At 47.1% G+C, this 16734-nt stretch overlaps 1 protein-coding gene across 6 annotated transcripts; it reads left to right on the top strand.

Annotated features, from left to right (window-relative positions):
- The first annotated feature begins 94 nt into the window (after nucleotides 1–94).
- On the top strand, nucleotides 95–15280 carry LOC125403094 (uncharacterized). Of its 6 annotated transcripts, none has more exons than XM_085691524.2 (5): nucleotides 95–338; nucleotides 5513–5619; nucleotides 6957–7083; nucleotides 8791–8886; nucleotides 10112–15280. In XM_085691524.2, the coding sequence occupies exons 3-5, from the start codon at nucleotides 7050–7052 to the stop codon at nucleotides 11704–11706; spliced, it is 1725 nt and encodes a 574-aa protein (XP_085547650.2). In that variant the 5' UTR covers nucleotides 95–338; nucleotides 5513–5619; nucleotides 6957–7049; the 3' UTR covers nucleotides 11707–15280. The 6 variants fall into 6 exon arrangements, with proteins under 6 accessions (XP_085547650.2, XP_087762555.1, XP_048294231.3 ...); XM_087906429.1 differs by having other exon boundaries at nucleotides 5513–6037; XM_048438274.3 differs by having other exon boundaries at nucleotides 5228–5619.
- Nucleotides 15281–16734: the final 1454 nt, after the last annotated feature.

Raw genomic sequence — 16734 nt, 5'->3', positions numbered from 1 at the left:
AAGGGTGAAGGGTGATTAAAAAAAAGACTACATTTCCCAGAAGGCAGAGCCGCGGTCTGAGAAATGACGCACTCAGTAGTGGGCGTTCCTGGGAACCGGGGCGGCGGGACTTCTGACGTTTGGTCACTTGGTTCCCGTTCCGCCTCCCCAGCGGTTCACTGCTTTGGGCAGAAGCGGGCTCCATTGAATGGAGAAGAGCGCAGAAGAAACCCGAGGACGGAGGATTCACTTCCACCTTTCGCTCGGAGCGCGTCCTCCTTCGCGGCTGAATAGCACTCCCCCGCCGCTTGCTTTTCGGGGCCTCACTACAAGTGGTTCCCATGGCGACGCCTGCACAGGTGAGTGGAGGTTCTCTGCTCTCAGGCCATTTGCTTGGGTACTTGATCCTGGAACTTCCGACCCTTTCCGCGTTAGTGCTCTGGATCTGGAAGCAGCGGGGACCTCAGGAGGCTCCCGTGTTGAGCTCTAACCTTGAGCCCTGCTCTTCCGCGCCCTTGGCGTCCGTCCCCTGGGTCTGTAATGGAATGTCCGTAATAATTCTGTCCTGAGAGAACTGGAGCCGGCATGCGTGTGGTTTGGGTCTTGTACTCAGCAGGACCCAGGCAGCATCACTCTGTGGGTGTGGCTTCGGGAGCATCCGTGTAATCGGCAGGGTGGTCTGCTGGCAGGCAAAGAGACTGGGTTTGTCTTCATAGCGAATTTGGCTTGCCCCCGAACAGCACTGAATCCGTACTGCAAAGGATATCCGTTAAAATATTCGTTAATGACGGTGCTTTTGGGATTCACATGCCCAGCGGACCCACAGTTATTTTCCAGCATGCCACACTGTTCACTGTCAGCATGGTCCTGATCACTTTTAGGACTACTTTTTACGTTTTCGTGTATGTGTACGTGCGTGTGTGTGTGCATGTGTGCCGCTACACGCGGTTGAAAGTGCAGGTACAATTGTGGGCATGCATGCTCAAACTCGAGTTTGACGACGGGAGTCATCTTCCAGCACACTTCCAAGGTCTCTCAATCAAACCTAGAGCTTGTGGGGATGGCCAAGCTTGCTAGCTAGCTTGCTCTGGGCTCCCCTGTCTCCCCCTTTTGAAGCTAGACTTACAGACAGGTCCCTAGGCCCACACAGCATTTCCGTGAATTTTCTAACTCCAGTTCTCTTAGTTATCCGGCATGCACTTTAATTGCTGACACATCTCAGAAGGCTAGGGCTAGACAACCTCACTTTACCTCACCTGGCCTGTGGTATCAGCCCATCCCAACTTTGCTCTCTCATCATTTGAGGTGTACAGACAGGGAAGGCACAGATCCTGTCTAAGGAATTCCCTTGTACTTTTAGGTACCTCAAACTCATGTCAAGCCAGAACTCACTGCTTCGATGTTGAAAAGAATTTTCAGAGTTAGCCTGGTTTGAAGCAGTTAGGGTTTAATGAAAACATTATAATAGGGGCTTAAGAGGGGAGAAGGGGTTTCCTCACGAAGACCAGACATACTCAAAAGCATGGAAGCATGGATGTGGGCATCTCTGAGAGAGAGGTGTGTGTTTTTTTTTCTTTTGTAACAAAAGTCATTCAGGATTTTGGTGTGATTGAAGTTATTGTAAGAGACCTAATGGAATGGTCTCTTCTTCCTGAGGAGACCCTGACAGGACTACAGTTATTCGTGTTAAATTCTGGCTCACATGGTCAGGAAAGCAGGCTAGCTAGCTTTATTGTAAACAGTTAGCCAATATGTTTGAGTCTGGGGGGAGGAGGGAGGCCCCACCCAAGGTCACACATGTTCAAGCCTCAGCCTGACTTGTTCCTTCAACATAAAAAAGCCCTCTAATATAGAAGTACTAACTGTGCCAGCAGCCTCCCCAGCAACTGTTAATAATGCTGCATTCTTTTAAAAATATATTTAATTTTCTGTGTCTGAATTTTTTGCCTTTGTGTATTTTATGTGCACCATGTGTATGCCTGGTACCCGGGGAGGCGAGAAGTGGGCATCAGATCCCCTGAAACTGGAGTTACAGACAGCTGCCATGTGGGTGATGGGAATTAAACCTGGATCCTCATCAAGAGCATCATGTGGTGGTCTTAGCCACTGAGCCATCTTGGCCCTGTGCTGCGTTCTTGCTTCTAGCTGGTGAGGGGCTTCAGGTGGCCTGTAGAGTGATGCACAAGCATCTCTCCCTACCCTCAGGTCCCTGCAATGTTCCTGTAACTCTATCCTGCCTCAGTTCTGGGTCATTTCAGAGAGCCCTTCCCTGCGTGCTTCCTTTAACGTTTCTCCCAGTCGCCCTCATTCCATCCCCTTTTGTTTTCAAAACCCTTAGAATTATCTGACTTCATTCAGCACAAGTGCTGATACCCAAACTCTGTTGTTCCCAAACTCTGTTGGGATTGTTGTTGATCAATCCCAAGTGTCACATGTGAGGCGAGGCCTCTGCCACTGTGCTCTCTCCCCAGCTGCCTGCTAACATGTTACTGCAGGTCCATCCCCAACCCTGGAATGTGGACTCCTACAAGGGTAGGGTGTGTATTATTTATTTAGTAAGTGGTTAGTGAGAGAGACCCTACCCTCTGAGGCCCCGTCGTCCTCAGATTGAATCTCCACCTTCCGCCATGGTTGCAGTCTTCGAGTCACCGTCCCATTCATCTCGCTGCCTTCCCTAAAGCCTCAAGCTTGTGTACCCCCTTTTGTCACTTTGACCCTGTTGTGTGGATGATGTGAACAAATGTCCCCACCCCACACAGGACACTAACAACAGACCAGAGTAAAGATAGTATCAAGGCCCCATTGGGTGAGCCAATGAGTTTTATTGGGTTATTTACAGGAACAGTGGCCGTGGTATTTACAGCAGCACAATGACTCCACAGCTGTACCACAGCCATTCTAGCCTGGGTGACGACTCGAAAGAGCTGGAAATGTACAGCACACTGCACTACCTGCAGGCATCTCAACATTTTAGAGTATAGCTCTTTCAGGCATTGGTAGGGTCTGAACCTCTTTCCAGGTACGCTCAACAGGTGCTATCTCTTGGTAGGCCTTACTACTTCGACATGCCTGGGGAGAGGGATGCCTTTGGGTTTCTGTTGCTGTAAAGAAATGCCATGACCATGGCACACAGTTACAGAGGAAATATTTGATTTTGTGCCTTACAGTTTCAGAGGCTTATTCCATTCTCATCATGGAGGGAGTATAGCATAGTGGCAGGCAGGCAGACACGGTGCTGGAGAAGGAGCTGAGAGTGGAGAAGGAGCACATCCTGATCCCACGGGCAACAGGAAATGGTCTGAAACATAGACTGTGTCCTCAGCATCTACGAGACCTCAAAGCCCACCTCCACAGTGACACACTTCCATCATACCTACTCCCAACAAAGTCATACCTCCTAGTAGTGCCACTCCCTATGAGCTTAAGGGGGCCAGTTACATTTAAACTATCACAAGGGAGGCTGGAAAGATAGCTCAGAGGTTAGGGACACTGACTTCCAGAGGTCCTGAGTTAAAATCCTAGCAACCGCATAGTAGCTCACAAACTATCTCCAGGGGTATAATGAATCTGATTGGTTTCCAGAACTTCCTAAAACCCCTGAGTTTTACTTCCTGAGCATAGGGAGCTGCCATGCAGATGGGGTGTTATGTCTTGGTGGAGGTTGCTGCAGCAGTCCCCAGATCTACTTCCAAGCCACCCCTTGAATATGTGCTGCTTTGCGCTTTCCCAGTGTGCTTCACAAGTAGACAGGACACTGTCTCCACTGGTAGCCCACAGCGGGGTAGGGAAGCCTGTGTGACACCCAAAGTACACTCTGCAAGGTTTTCACTGGTGAGTGTGGAAATGAGGACTTCAGGAGTCCTCCCAGGCTGAGGTGCCTCATGAAGAAAGTTAGACTTTTTTCAAGGAAACATGAGAGGGCATTGGGGTCATGGTCTCTCAGAAGTTGCATTCATGTTTCTAAGGATGGTGAGATTGTGTGGCTGGCAAATCCTTACCTATGCCACATCCTTGCCCAAGACAGATACCATGCTTCAGGTTGCTACCCACATTCACAGAGCCATGGAGGCCACTGTCCTTGGTCACTTGGTTACCAGATATGTAAGTAATCTTAGAGAATAGTGTGAACCAGGCACGGATGGTGTCTTGGAGTTTCTATTGCTGTGATCAAACACCGTAACCAAAAACAACTTGGGGAGGAAAGGGTTTATTTCATCTTACAGCTTGTAGTTCATCAGTTCTGGGATAGAAACTGATGCAAAAGCCATGGAGGAGAGCTGCCTATTGGTTTGCTCAGTTTATTTTCTATACACCTCAGGACCACCTACCCAGAGGTAGCACCACTTATAGTATGTGGGGACCTCCTGCATAAGTTATCAACCAAGAAAGTGCCCCACAGGCTTGCACACAGGCTGACCCAGAGGCTTGCACACAGGCTGACCCAGAGGCTTGCACACAGGCTGACCCAGAAGCTTGCGCACAGGCTGACCCAGAGGCTTGCACACAGGCTGACCCAGAAGCTTGCGCACAGGCTGACCCAGAGGCTTGCACACAGGCTGATCCATGGACTTGCACACAGGCTGATCCACGGGCTTGCACACAGGCGGATCCATGGGCTTGCACACAGGCGGATCGACGGGCTTGCACACAGGCTGGTCCACGGGCTTGCACTCAGGCTGACCCAGGGGCTTGCGTACAGGTTGATCCACGGGCTTGCACACAGGCTGATCCTATGGAGGGGTTTTCTCAGTTGAAGTTTCTTCTTCTAAAATGTAGTCTAAAATGACTACAACACATAGTGACTAATGCCTTTCATCCCAGCACTCAGAAGGCAGAAGCAGGTGTGTCTGTGTGTGTCTGTGTTTCTGCCTGTCTGTCTGAATGTACAGGCATCCTCCTGCAGCCTCAGCTTTCTTGGTGTCTCCATCAGGGATTATTATGAAAGAGTTCTAGTCCTTCTCATCACTGTCATTCAGTCAGTCATTGTCCCACAGCCCCACAGATGGGGGGACCAGCTCAGCAGGGTTGAGTGAGATGCCTTCACAGGCTAGCCAGCAGGGCCCGCCAGGATGGGAGGGTTTCCAAGAGGGTTCTCTCTCTCTTTCTCTCCCCCCCCGTCTCTGTCTGTCTGTCTGTCTGTCTGTCTCTGTCCGTGTGTGTGTGTGTGTGTGTGTGTGTGTGTGTTACCTCAGGCTGATGTCTGGCATCAGCTGCTCTACACCTGATCTATTGAGGCCGTGTCTCCCAGTTGGATACAGAGCTGACCTTCCGGTTCGTCAAGCTAGCCGTCTTGCTCTGGAGATCCTTTGCCAGCCGGCGTATCCATGGGCCCTGGGAATCCGAAATCCTGTCCTTGTGCCACAACACTCCACCGCAGCCATCTTCCCAGCCTGTTGGAACACTGTCCAAGTGTGGAGTCATGCGAAGTCATTTTGAGTGTTCGTGAGGAAACTCCAAGAAGACAAGATCTTGTGACCTCAGTTTGTTCAAAGCACAGAATTGTCCTTGGAATGTGTTTTTGTGTTCCTTCCAGGTGTCGTGGACAGGAGTGAGTTTACTTCAGCTGTTATTCATTAGACTCTGTGGAAAACATGTTTTTGCCACGTGCAGCTTGTCCTTGGAATTATACACATTACTCAGGTGACTCTTAACCTTTGGAGTATAAATTGTCTGATGCTCTGAATAAAGTTGGCTGTCACATGAGTTTTAGGCCCTGCTCTCCCAGATCTACGCCACCAACTAGAGCAATAAACACATGCCCTGGCTTCACGTACTTTTTTTTTAGTTTTTGTGGTTTTATTTAAACACAAATAAAACACTCATGCAAGCCATCTACTCATTCTCTTCACGCGTAGCCTGGCGTTGGGACTGGTGACGCTGATGGCCAGCTGTGCTGCTCTTTCTACCATGGCTTTTCGCTTCTTGGAAGAAACACTGTGAGCGATCTCAGCACAGTAAGATTTGTTGCACATCAGCAGCACCTCCAGCTCCTTGACGTTGTGGACCAGAAACTTCCGGAAGCCGCTAGGCAGCATGTGCTTGGTTTTCTACCTTGCAGGTAGCGCTGAGGAAGAAGCTTTTTTTTTTTTTTTTTTTTTAGACAGGGTTTCTCTGTGTGTAGCCTGACTGTCCTGGTTACTAGTCTATGCTGGGCAGACCAGTGAGGCTCAGCAGCTGAGGTGGTTGTCATTGTTTGAGTTACAGTGTCCTCGTCCCCTCCCTAAGCTCTGTGGTGATATTTGTTTGTTCTTTAACAAATAAAGCTTTCCTGAAGATGAATGTGGAGCTAGCCACACTAGATAGCCATAGAGGCCAGGCAGTGGTGGCACACACTTTTAATCCCAGCACTCGAGAGAGACTGTAGCAGATGGATCTCTGTGAGTTCAAAGACACCCTGGGCTAAACGAGACTGAATCAGTCTAAAAGAGAAACAGAGCCAAGTGGTGGTGGTTCACACCTTTAATCTCAGCACTACAGGGATGGAGACCAGAAGTGATATGGCTGGGTGGAGAGAGGAATATAAGGCTGGAGGAGACAGGAGCTCAGATTTCAGTCTGAGGTTTCATAGAGATGACATTTATTCTGGGGACTTGTAGAGACAGGATACTCCATTCAGTCTGAGGATTTCAAAGAGGTAAGAACTAATGACTGGCTGCTCTGCTTCTCTGATCTGTCAGCTTTTAATATCTGACTCCGGGTTTTTATTATTAAGACCAATTAGAATCAGTGCTACATTTGGTGATCAACATGGGGCTTGAACCCACGACCCTGAGATTAAGAGTCTTATGCTCTACTGACTAAGCTACCCAGGCTGGGCTCTTCTAACATCACAGGTTATTGTCTATGCCAGGCCAGTTCCTTAAGAGAAGATCCGCAGTCAGACTCTGTTCCTGCATTCTTGCCCATAACCATGAAACAGGCTCCAGTTTTGCATGTGATCTACACAGCCACCCAACTACCTCTGTTTATTATCCCAGGCCTTGGTTTCATTTGAAGATGTGGCTGTAACCTTCACCGTGGAGGAATGGGAACATCTAGACCTCTCTCAGAGAGCGTTGTACCAGGAGGTGATGATGGAGACATGTGGGCTTCTGGTCTCCCTGGGTAAGGACCCATTTCTCTTCTGGGTGCAGAGCTTAAAGCTGCCTTCATTGCACCCTATGTAGGCATTGCTGGTTGCAGTCACCACCGATGTTCCTGCAGCCTCAGCTTACTATGATATGACAGCTTCCCGCTCAGTTTCTGAGTGTCTCCATCAGGGATCATTACATAGGAAACATGGTCCTCTTTACTGTCAGGCAGGCAATCAGATGTCATTGTTCCACATCCCCACAGAAGGGAAGGTGACTACTCAGCAGGGCTGAGTGAGATGGCCTCACAGCCCAGCCAGCAGGGCTCACCAGGATGGAGCTCTCCAGGAGGTTGATTCAGCTGTGATGCAGACAAATGAGAGGCCAGGGTGCAAGGATCAGACGCTCAAGAGCAGCTTGGTGATAATAAGGTGTTTTGTTCCTGGTGCTGCTGGTGTCTCACAGCAGCACAGCCTTAGCCAAGTGACTTCTTTAGCTCCTGCCACCTCCATTTTTGACACATATATCCTAAAGCCTGTGCCAAGTAGCAACTTATTGTTGAGTCCTCTGCTCTTGTTGGCTAGCCTCTGCAGAAAAGAAATCACCTCCCAGGCCCAATCTTGAGAGGTGATTATGAGCTTGCTGACCTCATGTCATTATCCAGATGGTTTCATGTTAGTGCAGCCCTTTAGTAACACCTGTGAAGCAAGTAAGCCAATATCCAGACTGCCTAGAACAGAACTTGGAGCACCTCAGGGCTACAGTAGTCTACATAACAGACAAACCCAAGTGTCTTCCACGGAAGCCACTTTACCTTCAGTGCAAAGTAGGAACTGAGGGGAAGCCCAAGTCTCCCTTTCCCCAGGTACTCAAACGGCTTGGGTTCTGCCAGCCTTGTGTCCACAGTGGAGTAAACATGTTGGTTTGTGTGTTAGTGTTGGGTGTGTTCCAGGAATAGCATTCTGGATGTGGGAACCAGCCGAGCAGAGTCCCCGAGAACAGGGAGCTCAATGAAGGTAGGTTCAGTGCTCCGCCCCCAAGGTCCCACCACCAAGCTCAGTGCCAGGCATGTGGCAGCTGTCAGTGAGCCTTTGCCCAGCAAATTCTAACTGTTTTGTCTGCCATGTGGGATTTTCAGTGATTTTCCTATGGCTGCCTCAGCCCCATTTCTTTCTGTGAGCCTTCATGTTTGACTAAAAGTAAAGAAGTTTTGTCATACTAGATTCATAGCAAGCCAGGCGTGTGATTCCATCTGCTTAGACGCCCAGAGGTGCGCTGGCTCCTGCTAGGCAGCAGCCGGCACCGTTCTCCTGTCACCTTCCTCCTGCTCTAAGTCCTCAGGCTGTCCCTCGAAGGGATGCAGGATGATGCAGCAACTGAGCAGTAGGCCTGCCACAAACAACTGTCCGTAGATGCTCATCCTCAGTTTGAGGGTCCCGTGTTTCTCAGTCATCCTTAAACACCACAGTTACTTGGGAGCTCTGAAACCCACATGCTGGGTGCTTATGGCCAGAAATGCCCTCTGCTTTCATTTCAGTTTGAAACAGGCATCGCTAGGGAACTGTGCTCTCCAAGCAGGTCGGATGTTTCTGACTCAAACTGACAGAGAATGCCTTCCAAGGCCAGGACTCTATCTCCTGCCCTGATTTCCTGGCAATGTGCCAATACATGCACACTGTAAACATGAATTTGTAATTCTGTCCTTACCTGTAAATGCTGCTTTCTGTATTTCTCATGCCAGGGTATCGTGTTCCTATACCAGAGGTGATCTACCTCCAGGAGCATCGGCAGGGAGTATGGATGGTGAAGAGAGACCTCTCCCAAAGCCCCTGCACAGGTAGGCGGCTGAGAGTGGCCGTGGGCACTAAGGGGGCTGAGAGTGGCCGTGGTCACCAAGGTCAGCTGTGCTGAGATTCCTCAGCCTGGAGGATCTCAATTGCTCAGAACATAGAGTCCTCACCTGTGGTCCCCTGACGTCACACCCCACCCTACACTCTGCCCTTACTCAGACAACTTAGCTGTGTGAATAGTGCTCCACACATGGCTATGCAGGTGTCTACCTCTGTGCTGTGTGGACTTAGATACCTTTGGGTAAAGCTAGGAGTGGTGTAACTGGATCATATGTCAATCCTGTTCTTAGTGTTTTTGAGAAACCTCAGGTCTGATTTCCATAGTGGTGGCTCGGATTTCCATCTCAACCTGCATTTGCTTTGGTTTGTTGTCATAATGATAGCTACTCTGGGGAGGGGAGATGGAATTAATATTACATTTGTAGATGAATTTTGGAAGAATAAGCATTGTATTTTTAACTTCTTTTCCTATAGATCCTTACTGTTGTTCCTAGTGTTGATTTGCCTGTGTTAGGTCACTGATCTTATGTAAATGCTGTTGGCTCTGTGTGTGTTCTGTTCCCGTAGTCCTTACTCACGGCAGCAGACCCAGTACATCTGAGCTTCTCCCCCTCCTTCACTTCTGCGTGCCAGAATCCTGACGATGTGTGTTTTCTGTCCTTACCTGTCTCCTTCCTCATTTCCACAGTTCTCACCTTCTTCACCTTATGCTTGGTATTCAGGATTCTGTCAAACCTTTGCACTCTGTCCTCACTCACTACAGTATCTGTCTCTCCAACCACACCCCTCATTTCTTCTGCTTGGTAACTCTTACTCTTCCTGAGAAATAGGATCACACACCAATATTTCTGCATATCCTCTGCTGATCTCTATTGGCCTTCTATCCAGGCCCAACTTCTCTGTTGTTTTAGCATCATGATGCTTCCTTGTACCACATTATACCCATTTCTTTGCCCACCTCCCCTATACTGGAGTTGGGAGTGTCCTCTCTGTTCTTGGTTCTCTCTCCGTCCTAGCTTCTCCTCTTATGTTTCCACTGAAAGATGTTAAGAGTCCAAGCCTGAGTGAATGAAAAAGAACTTGCAGACATGGTTTTAGGACAGACATGAATGCAGTAATCACCTTCAGAGGCAATATTTTCATCTTCTGCTTCGTTGGTGCTTGGTTCTGTTTACTAGTAAACAGATACCTGTTCTTGTTGGTTTTCTTTAGGTGAAGAAGTAAAGTCCACTGACTCCTCAAAACCCAGTGCTTCTCCACGGACTTTCTATTTCCAAGAACAACTGTCACAGAGATCCTCAGAGGACTTCAAGGTAGGGCAGACCAAGGATAAAGAAACATGGTCAGAAATGCCAGGTGGGACCACAAGGACAACAGACTCTTCCAAGAAGACATGCCCTGGAGAGCTGGCTTATAATCATGAGGCTTTGGAGACAGATGATGGTCTCTGTTTACAAGTCTTTCAGGAGCAAGCCACTCCACGAGATTCTTACCATGAACATGATTCTCAAGGACCAGAAAAAGAGCCTGTGGTTGATGTAGGGAGCCTTTATCAGTGTAAAGACTGTGGGAAAGTGTTTAGGAACAATCGGACCTTAGTACGGCACCAGCAGATTCATGCTGGAGCAAAGCCTTATGAATGCAGTGTGTGTGGGAAAATCTGTCGTTCCACGGCTGGCTTTGTTCAGCATATGAGGATTCACACTGGGGAGAAGCTACATAAGTGCGTCGAGTGTGGGAAGGCCTTCAAGCGCAGTTCTCACCTCACTGAGCACCGGCGGCTGCACACCGGAGACAAACCCTACGAGTGCACAGAATGTGGGAAGACCTTCTCCCATCGCTCCACTTTCCTCCAGCACAAGGGGACACACTCTGCAGAGAAGCCGTTCCTGTGCAAAGAGTGTGGGAAAGCTTTTTGCTACAGCTCCTCGTTTGTTCAGCATTTGAAGATTCACACTGGAAAGAAGCTGTACGAGTGCGGCCAGTGCGGAAAGTCCTTTATTCACTCCTCCACATTGGTGAAGCACAAGAGAACCCACACTGGAGAGAAGCCCTATGAGTGCAAAGACTGTGGCAAAACCTTCACTCACCACTCGACGTTTCTCCACCACAGCATGACCCATACCGGGGAAAAGCCCTTTGTGTGCAAAGAGTGTGGGAAAGCGTTTTGTGTCAGCTCATCTTTCATGCAGCACATGCGGATCCACACTGGAGAGAAGCCATACGAGTGCAGTGAGTGTGGAAAGGCCTTTACCCAGCGCTCCACTTTTATCAGGCATCAGAGGACCCATACTGGAGTGAAGCCCTTTGAGTGCAAAGACTGTGGAAGGGCCTTCGGTGACAACTCTTCTCTGATTCAACACACGAGGCTTCACACTGGCGAGAGGCCCTATGAGTGCGATGAATGTGGGAAGGCCTTCACCCACCACTCGGTTTTCATCCGACACACTAGAACCCACAGTGGAGTAAAACCCTTGGAATGCAAAGAATGCGCAAAAGCCTTCTACTATAGCTCTTCCTTCATCCGACACATGCGGATCCACACTGGAGAGAAGCCTTATGTTTGCAGAGAATGTGGGAAAGCCTTCACTCAACCTGAAAACTTTCTCCGGCATAGTAGGATCCACACTGGAGAGAAACCTTTCGAATGCACAGTGTGTGAGAAGGCCTTTTATGGCAACTTTTCCTTAATTAGGCACATGAGAACTCACAGTGGAGAAAAGCCCTTTGAATGCATTGAATGTGGGAAGACCTTCAGCCATAATTCATCCTTTATCCAACACCAAAAGATTCATACCAGGGTTTAAAAGATAGGGGCAGTGTTTCCCTTCATCCATTTGAACAAGCACATGGTAGAAAAATACTTTTCAATGTTACTATCAGGGAAAATCCTATGGCCAGAGAAATAATTTAGTTTCTGGAATTCATACTGAAGAGACACTTGATTGTCATCGCTATAACAGCTTTCTATCACAGGTCATCACTTGCTGTCTAAAGAATCAGGCCAGCCTAAGCTTTGCACACTATCTGAGAATTATCTGGAGTAAAACCCAGTTTTGTTTGCATTTGGTTAAATGCCAGAAATAATCATCCTTTTATTCATCAACTCTAACTTGAGTATTTTAAAGCAACACGTAACAATGGAGGGGGAGGTAGATGAGCAAAGGTGAAAAAAAAGGTTTGCATGACCTCTCTGATTTTCCTAGGAAGCAATGGAATTGTCATGGTAACACAAGAGACCTAAAAGACCTCACCCCCATGTGTTTTCACTCTGCCAAAAGAATTGCACCATTAAGGGCTTTGTGCCAACATTTCTTTTTATTTTTAATGTTTTTTAGTTTTTCAAGACAGGGTTTCTCTGTTTAACTGACTGTCCTGGAACTTACTTTGTAGATCAGGCTGACCTCAAACTAACAAATATCTACCTGGCTCTGCATCCCAGATGCTGGGATTAAAGGTGTGCACCACTACTGCCCGGCTCTTTTTTAGTTAAAAAATTTTTACACAATATATATCGATCATATTCTTAACCCCCCACTTTTTTCTTCAATGGTTTTGATTATAGGGGCTGGTTTTGTCTGTTTGTTTTGTTGGTACACATGTTCACGTGTGTGTGTGTGTGACACTGTGCACATGTGGAAGTCAAATGACAGTAGGACAGCTCTGGAGGGGTAGAGCCACAATAGGACAGCTCTGGGATATAGAGCCACAATAGGACAGCTCTGGAATATAGAGCCACAATAGGACAGCTCTGGAATATAGAGCCACAATAGGACAGCTCTGGAGGGGTAGAGCCACAATAGGACAGCTCTGGAGGGGTAGAGCCACAATAGGACAGCTCTGGAGGGGTAGAGCCACAATAGGACAACTCTGGAATATAGAGCCACAATAGGACAGCTCTGGAGGGGTAGAGCCACAATAGGACAGCTCTGGAGAATAGAGCCACAATAGGACAGCTCTGGAGGGGTAGAGCCACAATAGAACAGCTCTGGAGGGGTAGAGCCACAATAGGACAGCTCTGGGATATAGAGCCACAATAGGACAGCTCTGGAATATAGAGCCACAATAGGACAGCTCTGGAATATAGAGCCACAATAGGACAGCTCTGGAATATAGAGCCACAATAGGACAGCTCTGGAGGGGTAGAGCCACAATAGGACAGCTCTGGAGGGGTAGAGCCACAATAGGACAGCTCTGGAGGGGTAGAGCCACAATAGGACAACTCTGGAATATAGAGCCACAATAGGACAGCTCTGGAGGGGTAGAGCCACAATAGGACAGCTCTGGAGAATAGAGCCACAATAGGACAGCTCTGGAGGGGTAGAGCCACAATAGGACAACTCTGGAGAATAGAGCCACAATAGGACAGCTCTGGAGGGGTAGATCCACAATAGGACAGCTCTGGAATATAGAGCCACAATAGGACAGCTCTGGAGGGGTAGAGCCACGATAGGACAGCTCTGGAGGGGTAGAGCCACAATAGGACAGCTCTGGAATATAGAGCCACAATAGGACAGCTCTGGAGGGGTAGAACCACAATAGGACAGCTCTGGAGGGGTAGAGCCACGATAGGACAGCTCTGGAGAATAGAGCCACGATAGGACAGCTCAGCCCTAGAGGACAGGTGTCCTGACTATCGGGAAGCCAGGCTGTCTGAAGCTGGGGTGCAGTGGGGATGCTCTTCCTGCAGGATATAGTGATCCTGCTCTTCTGGAGAGCTGCTACAGCTGAGCTCTGCTCTGTTCCCTTAAGGGAATGTCTTAGTAAAGCTATCTGCTTCTTTTCTGGCCCAAGAAATTTCTTTTTCTAACAGTCTGCTAAAGGGGAAGCCCCTGCAGAAATATAGCATTCTACTCGAGCTTTGAGGAAAAGTTACTTTTTTTTCTGCGTAGCCTGTTCAGCCCCCCTTAAGGAGAATTCTGGCAAGGTTCTTCTGTTCTGCCCTGCTCAGGTCCCCTAAGGGAGCATCTCAGCAAGGTTTTTCAGCTTAGTCCCCCAAGGGACGTCCCAGCCAGGTTCTTCTAGTCTGTGCCAAATGAAGACTAGACTCTAAGACTTTTGAGAAAGAGATTCATTTGGGAAGTAGTCCAGGAGACCAGCTGCCTCTGCCAGGGAGGAATAAATGGTAGCCTCTAACTGAACAGACAGAGAGTCTTATATAGGACTTCTTAAGGGCAAAGTTTTCCCAGGGAGAAGAGGGATTGGTTAGTTTAGTTGATCAGGAGCAGAGATTGCTGACTTCATGGCCAAACTGTGTTTCTTTCACTGGTCCTTTTTAGCTTTTTGATCTTATCTTAGGACCAGGACGTATTTCTTTCACTGGCTCTGATTCTGGGGACAGTGTGTGTTTCTTTGGCACTAGTTTCAGAGCCAGGGCACGTGTCTTTCGTCCTGGGTTCAGGGATAAAGATATTACCCTGGCCCAGGTCTCAGATCCAGGTTGTTTTTCACTGGCTCTGGATTCAGAATCAGGATGCTCAATGATTGGTTGGTTTCCTGTTCCAGTTGTCCCTTTTACCCTACAAAGTGCAAATGATGTGACAAATAGAAGAACCTGCTGATACAAATACTCGTATACATACATCTTTACATTTGTAGTGAATTCTTGTTATATGAGATAATTCTAGTCTTTGAATTTACAATACATCAAACTCTGTACTGAACCACGGTTGCTCAGGAAATCTGAGACTGAGGCTGTATTCTCTTTTCTTTTTAGAATTTTGAGATAGGGTTTCTGTGTGTAGCCCTGGCTGTCCTGAAACTTGCTCTGTAGACCAGGCTTGGATTAAAGGCCTTTTAAAGGCCTTTACCACCACTACCTGACTGAGACTGTATTCTTTTTTTTTAAAAAAAGATTTATTTATTTATTATGTATACAGCATTCTGTCTGCATGGATGTCTGCAGGTCAGAAGAGGGCACCAGATCTTATTACAGATGGTTGTGAGCCACCATGTGGTTGCTGGGAATTGAACTCAGGACCTTTGGAAGAGCAACCAGTGCTCTTAACCTCTGAGTCATCTCTCCAGCCCCCGAGACTGTATTCTTATGCACCTCTGGTAACTAAATCATTTTATCAACTAATCAGTAGATAAGCCTTTTCTATTTAAACACACACTACTAGTATATACAAATGTTAATATATTTATAATTACTGTTCTTTATAATAAAGATAATAATGCTTTTTTAATGTAATGGCCTCAAGTACATTGTGTGCTAATTTGTTATATACATGCATGCACAGTACATGTGTTTAGCTCTTATGAACAGGAAAGAATACTGGTTACAAGACTACTGTACAATACAACCATACAAATACACTCCTAAAACTTGAAGCCAAAGTAAACAACTCTTCATTAAAATTCTAATTTGTTGAAGCTTCAGGGTGTGTGATTGGAAAGTGTTCCCTGTGATTCGACTTCTTCCTTGGCTAGAATTTGGCTCTACCCTTCCCAGAGCTGTCCTACTGCAACTCTACCCCTCCAGAGCTGTCCTATTGTGGCTCTAAGTACTGCCTGGCTTCCCGATAAATCAGGATATCTCTGCAACTTCACAACTCTAACTCATTCCCTACACACTTCTCAAAGACAGAAATCAGGGCTTACTTTGTCCCAAGTATGACAGCCCAAGTTCAATTTCCTGTCGACTGTTTTCTGACTTCCACATGATTGAATTTGACATGGGGTCCTGTGAGAGGGCCCCTAAGGCATTGCAAAGGGTTACTTTGTCTGTCTCATGTTGATCTGCATTCATTAGTTCAATGTCATCTTTTGCCACACCTTCTGCATATTCCAAAAGGCAGGAGTCTCTGTTTGGATTATCTCTAAGAAAAAAAAAGGCATTGTTCCTAGAAATGCCTTGCGTACAGTACCTTTTTAGATGACCTGGTTTACCACAATTAAAACATCCAACCTTTTGATTTTTCTTAAATTTTTTAGAAGTCACTTCTATCCAAGTAGCATCATAAATGTGAGATTCAATACAACTCTATTTCTAATCCATTCATCTAAAGGCTTCTTTGGGCCTTGTACAATTTTAGTAAATGGTTCAGTCCTCTTTCCTGATTTCTTCAGTCTCGTCCCAAGGATTCAAAGCTGCTGTATGGCATAGAGCCAAGGTGTTATTATCAAATGTAATCTATCTTTCCACATCAGCATAATGTCCCTCAATGAGAATTTGATCTTGGGAAATCTTATAACTTCTATCTCTACCTCCCTGTTCTATGGGTCTAGCTTTATCTCTCCCCTAGGTACTCCACTGTAACTGAGGGCCAGCTTCCAATACTGCTATAACTAAATCTTTCCAGTGTTCTGAGTGGCCTATGACTTTAACGTCTGCTACACAGAAGAATGCATACCATATGAAACTATTGCTTTCTTAAGTCTCTTCAAATCTAACCTTTTTACAGGATCCCAGTTGGTTTCTAAGTAGCCTTGGGCATGCTTATCATCTGATGGTAACTGGATAAATTCAGTCTCATAATGCCATGATATAGTAACTTCTGCTCTGAGCGCCCTTGTCTCTGTGTGAATATTTTCCTCAGTTCCATTAGTATGTCTATCTAAGGATTTTATCTTATTGGTCATTTATTTTTAATTTGGCACTGATATCAAATAGGTTTTCTAGGGATAACACATGAATTACCAAAATGATAATGCTTATAATTGATGTTATGTCAATCTTAGCTAAATTGATTACCCTTTCATCTAGTTGTTCCTTACTTAAACCATTGTGGGGCTTGCAACAAGGGAGGAAAACTCTGGCTGATGGGACTGTGACTTCTGGCAGCAGCTGTGGCTCCTGGTGGCAGTGCTTGCCAGTTGTCTGCAGCAGCTAC

Source organism: Myodes glareolus, chromosome 1 (assembly GCF_982192425.1).
Source record: "Myodes glareolus chromosome 1, mMyoGla1.1, whole genome shotgun sequence".
NCBI classification, from domain to species: domain Eukaryota; kingdom Metazoa; phylum Chordata; class Mammalia; order Rodentia; family Cricetidae; genus Myodes; species Myodes glareolus.
The sequence above is the reverse complement of the archived record's forward strand: the minus strand, read 5'-3'. Positions and strand labels throughout refer to the sequence as shown.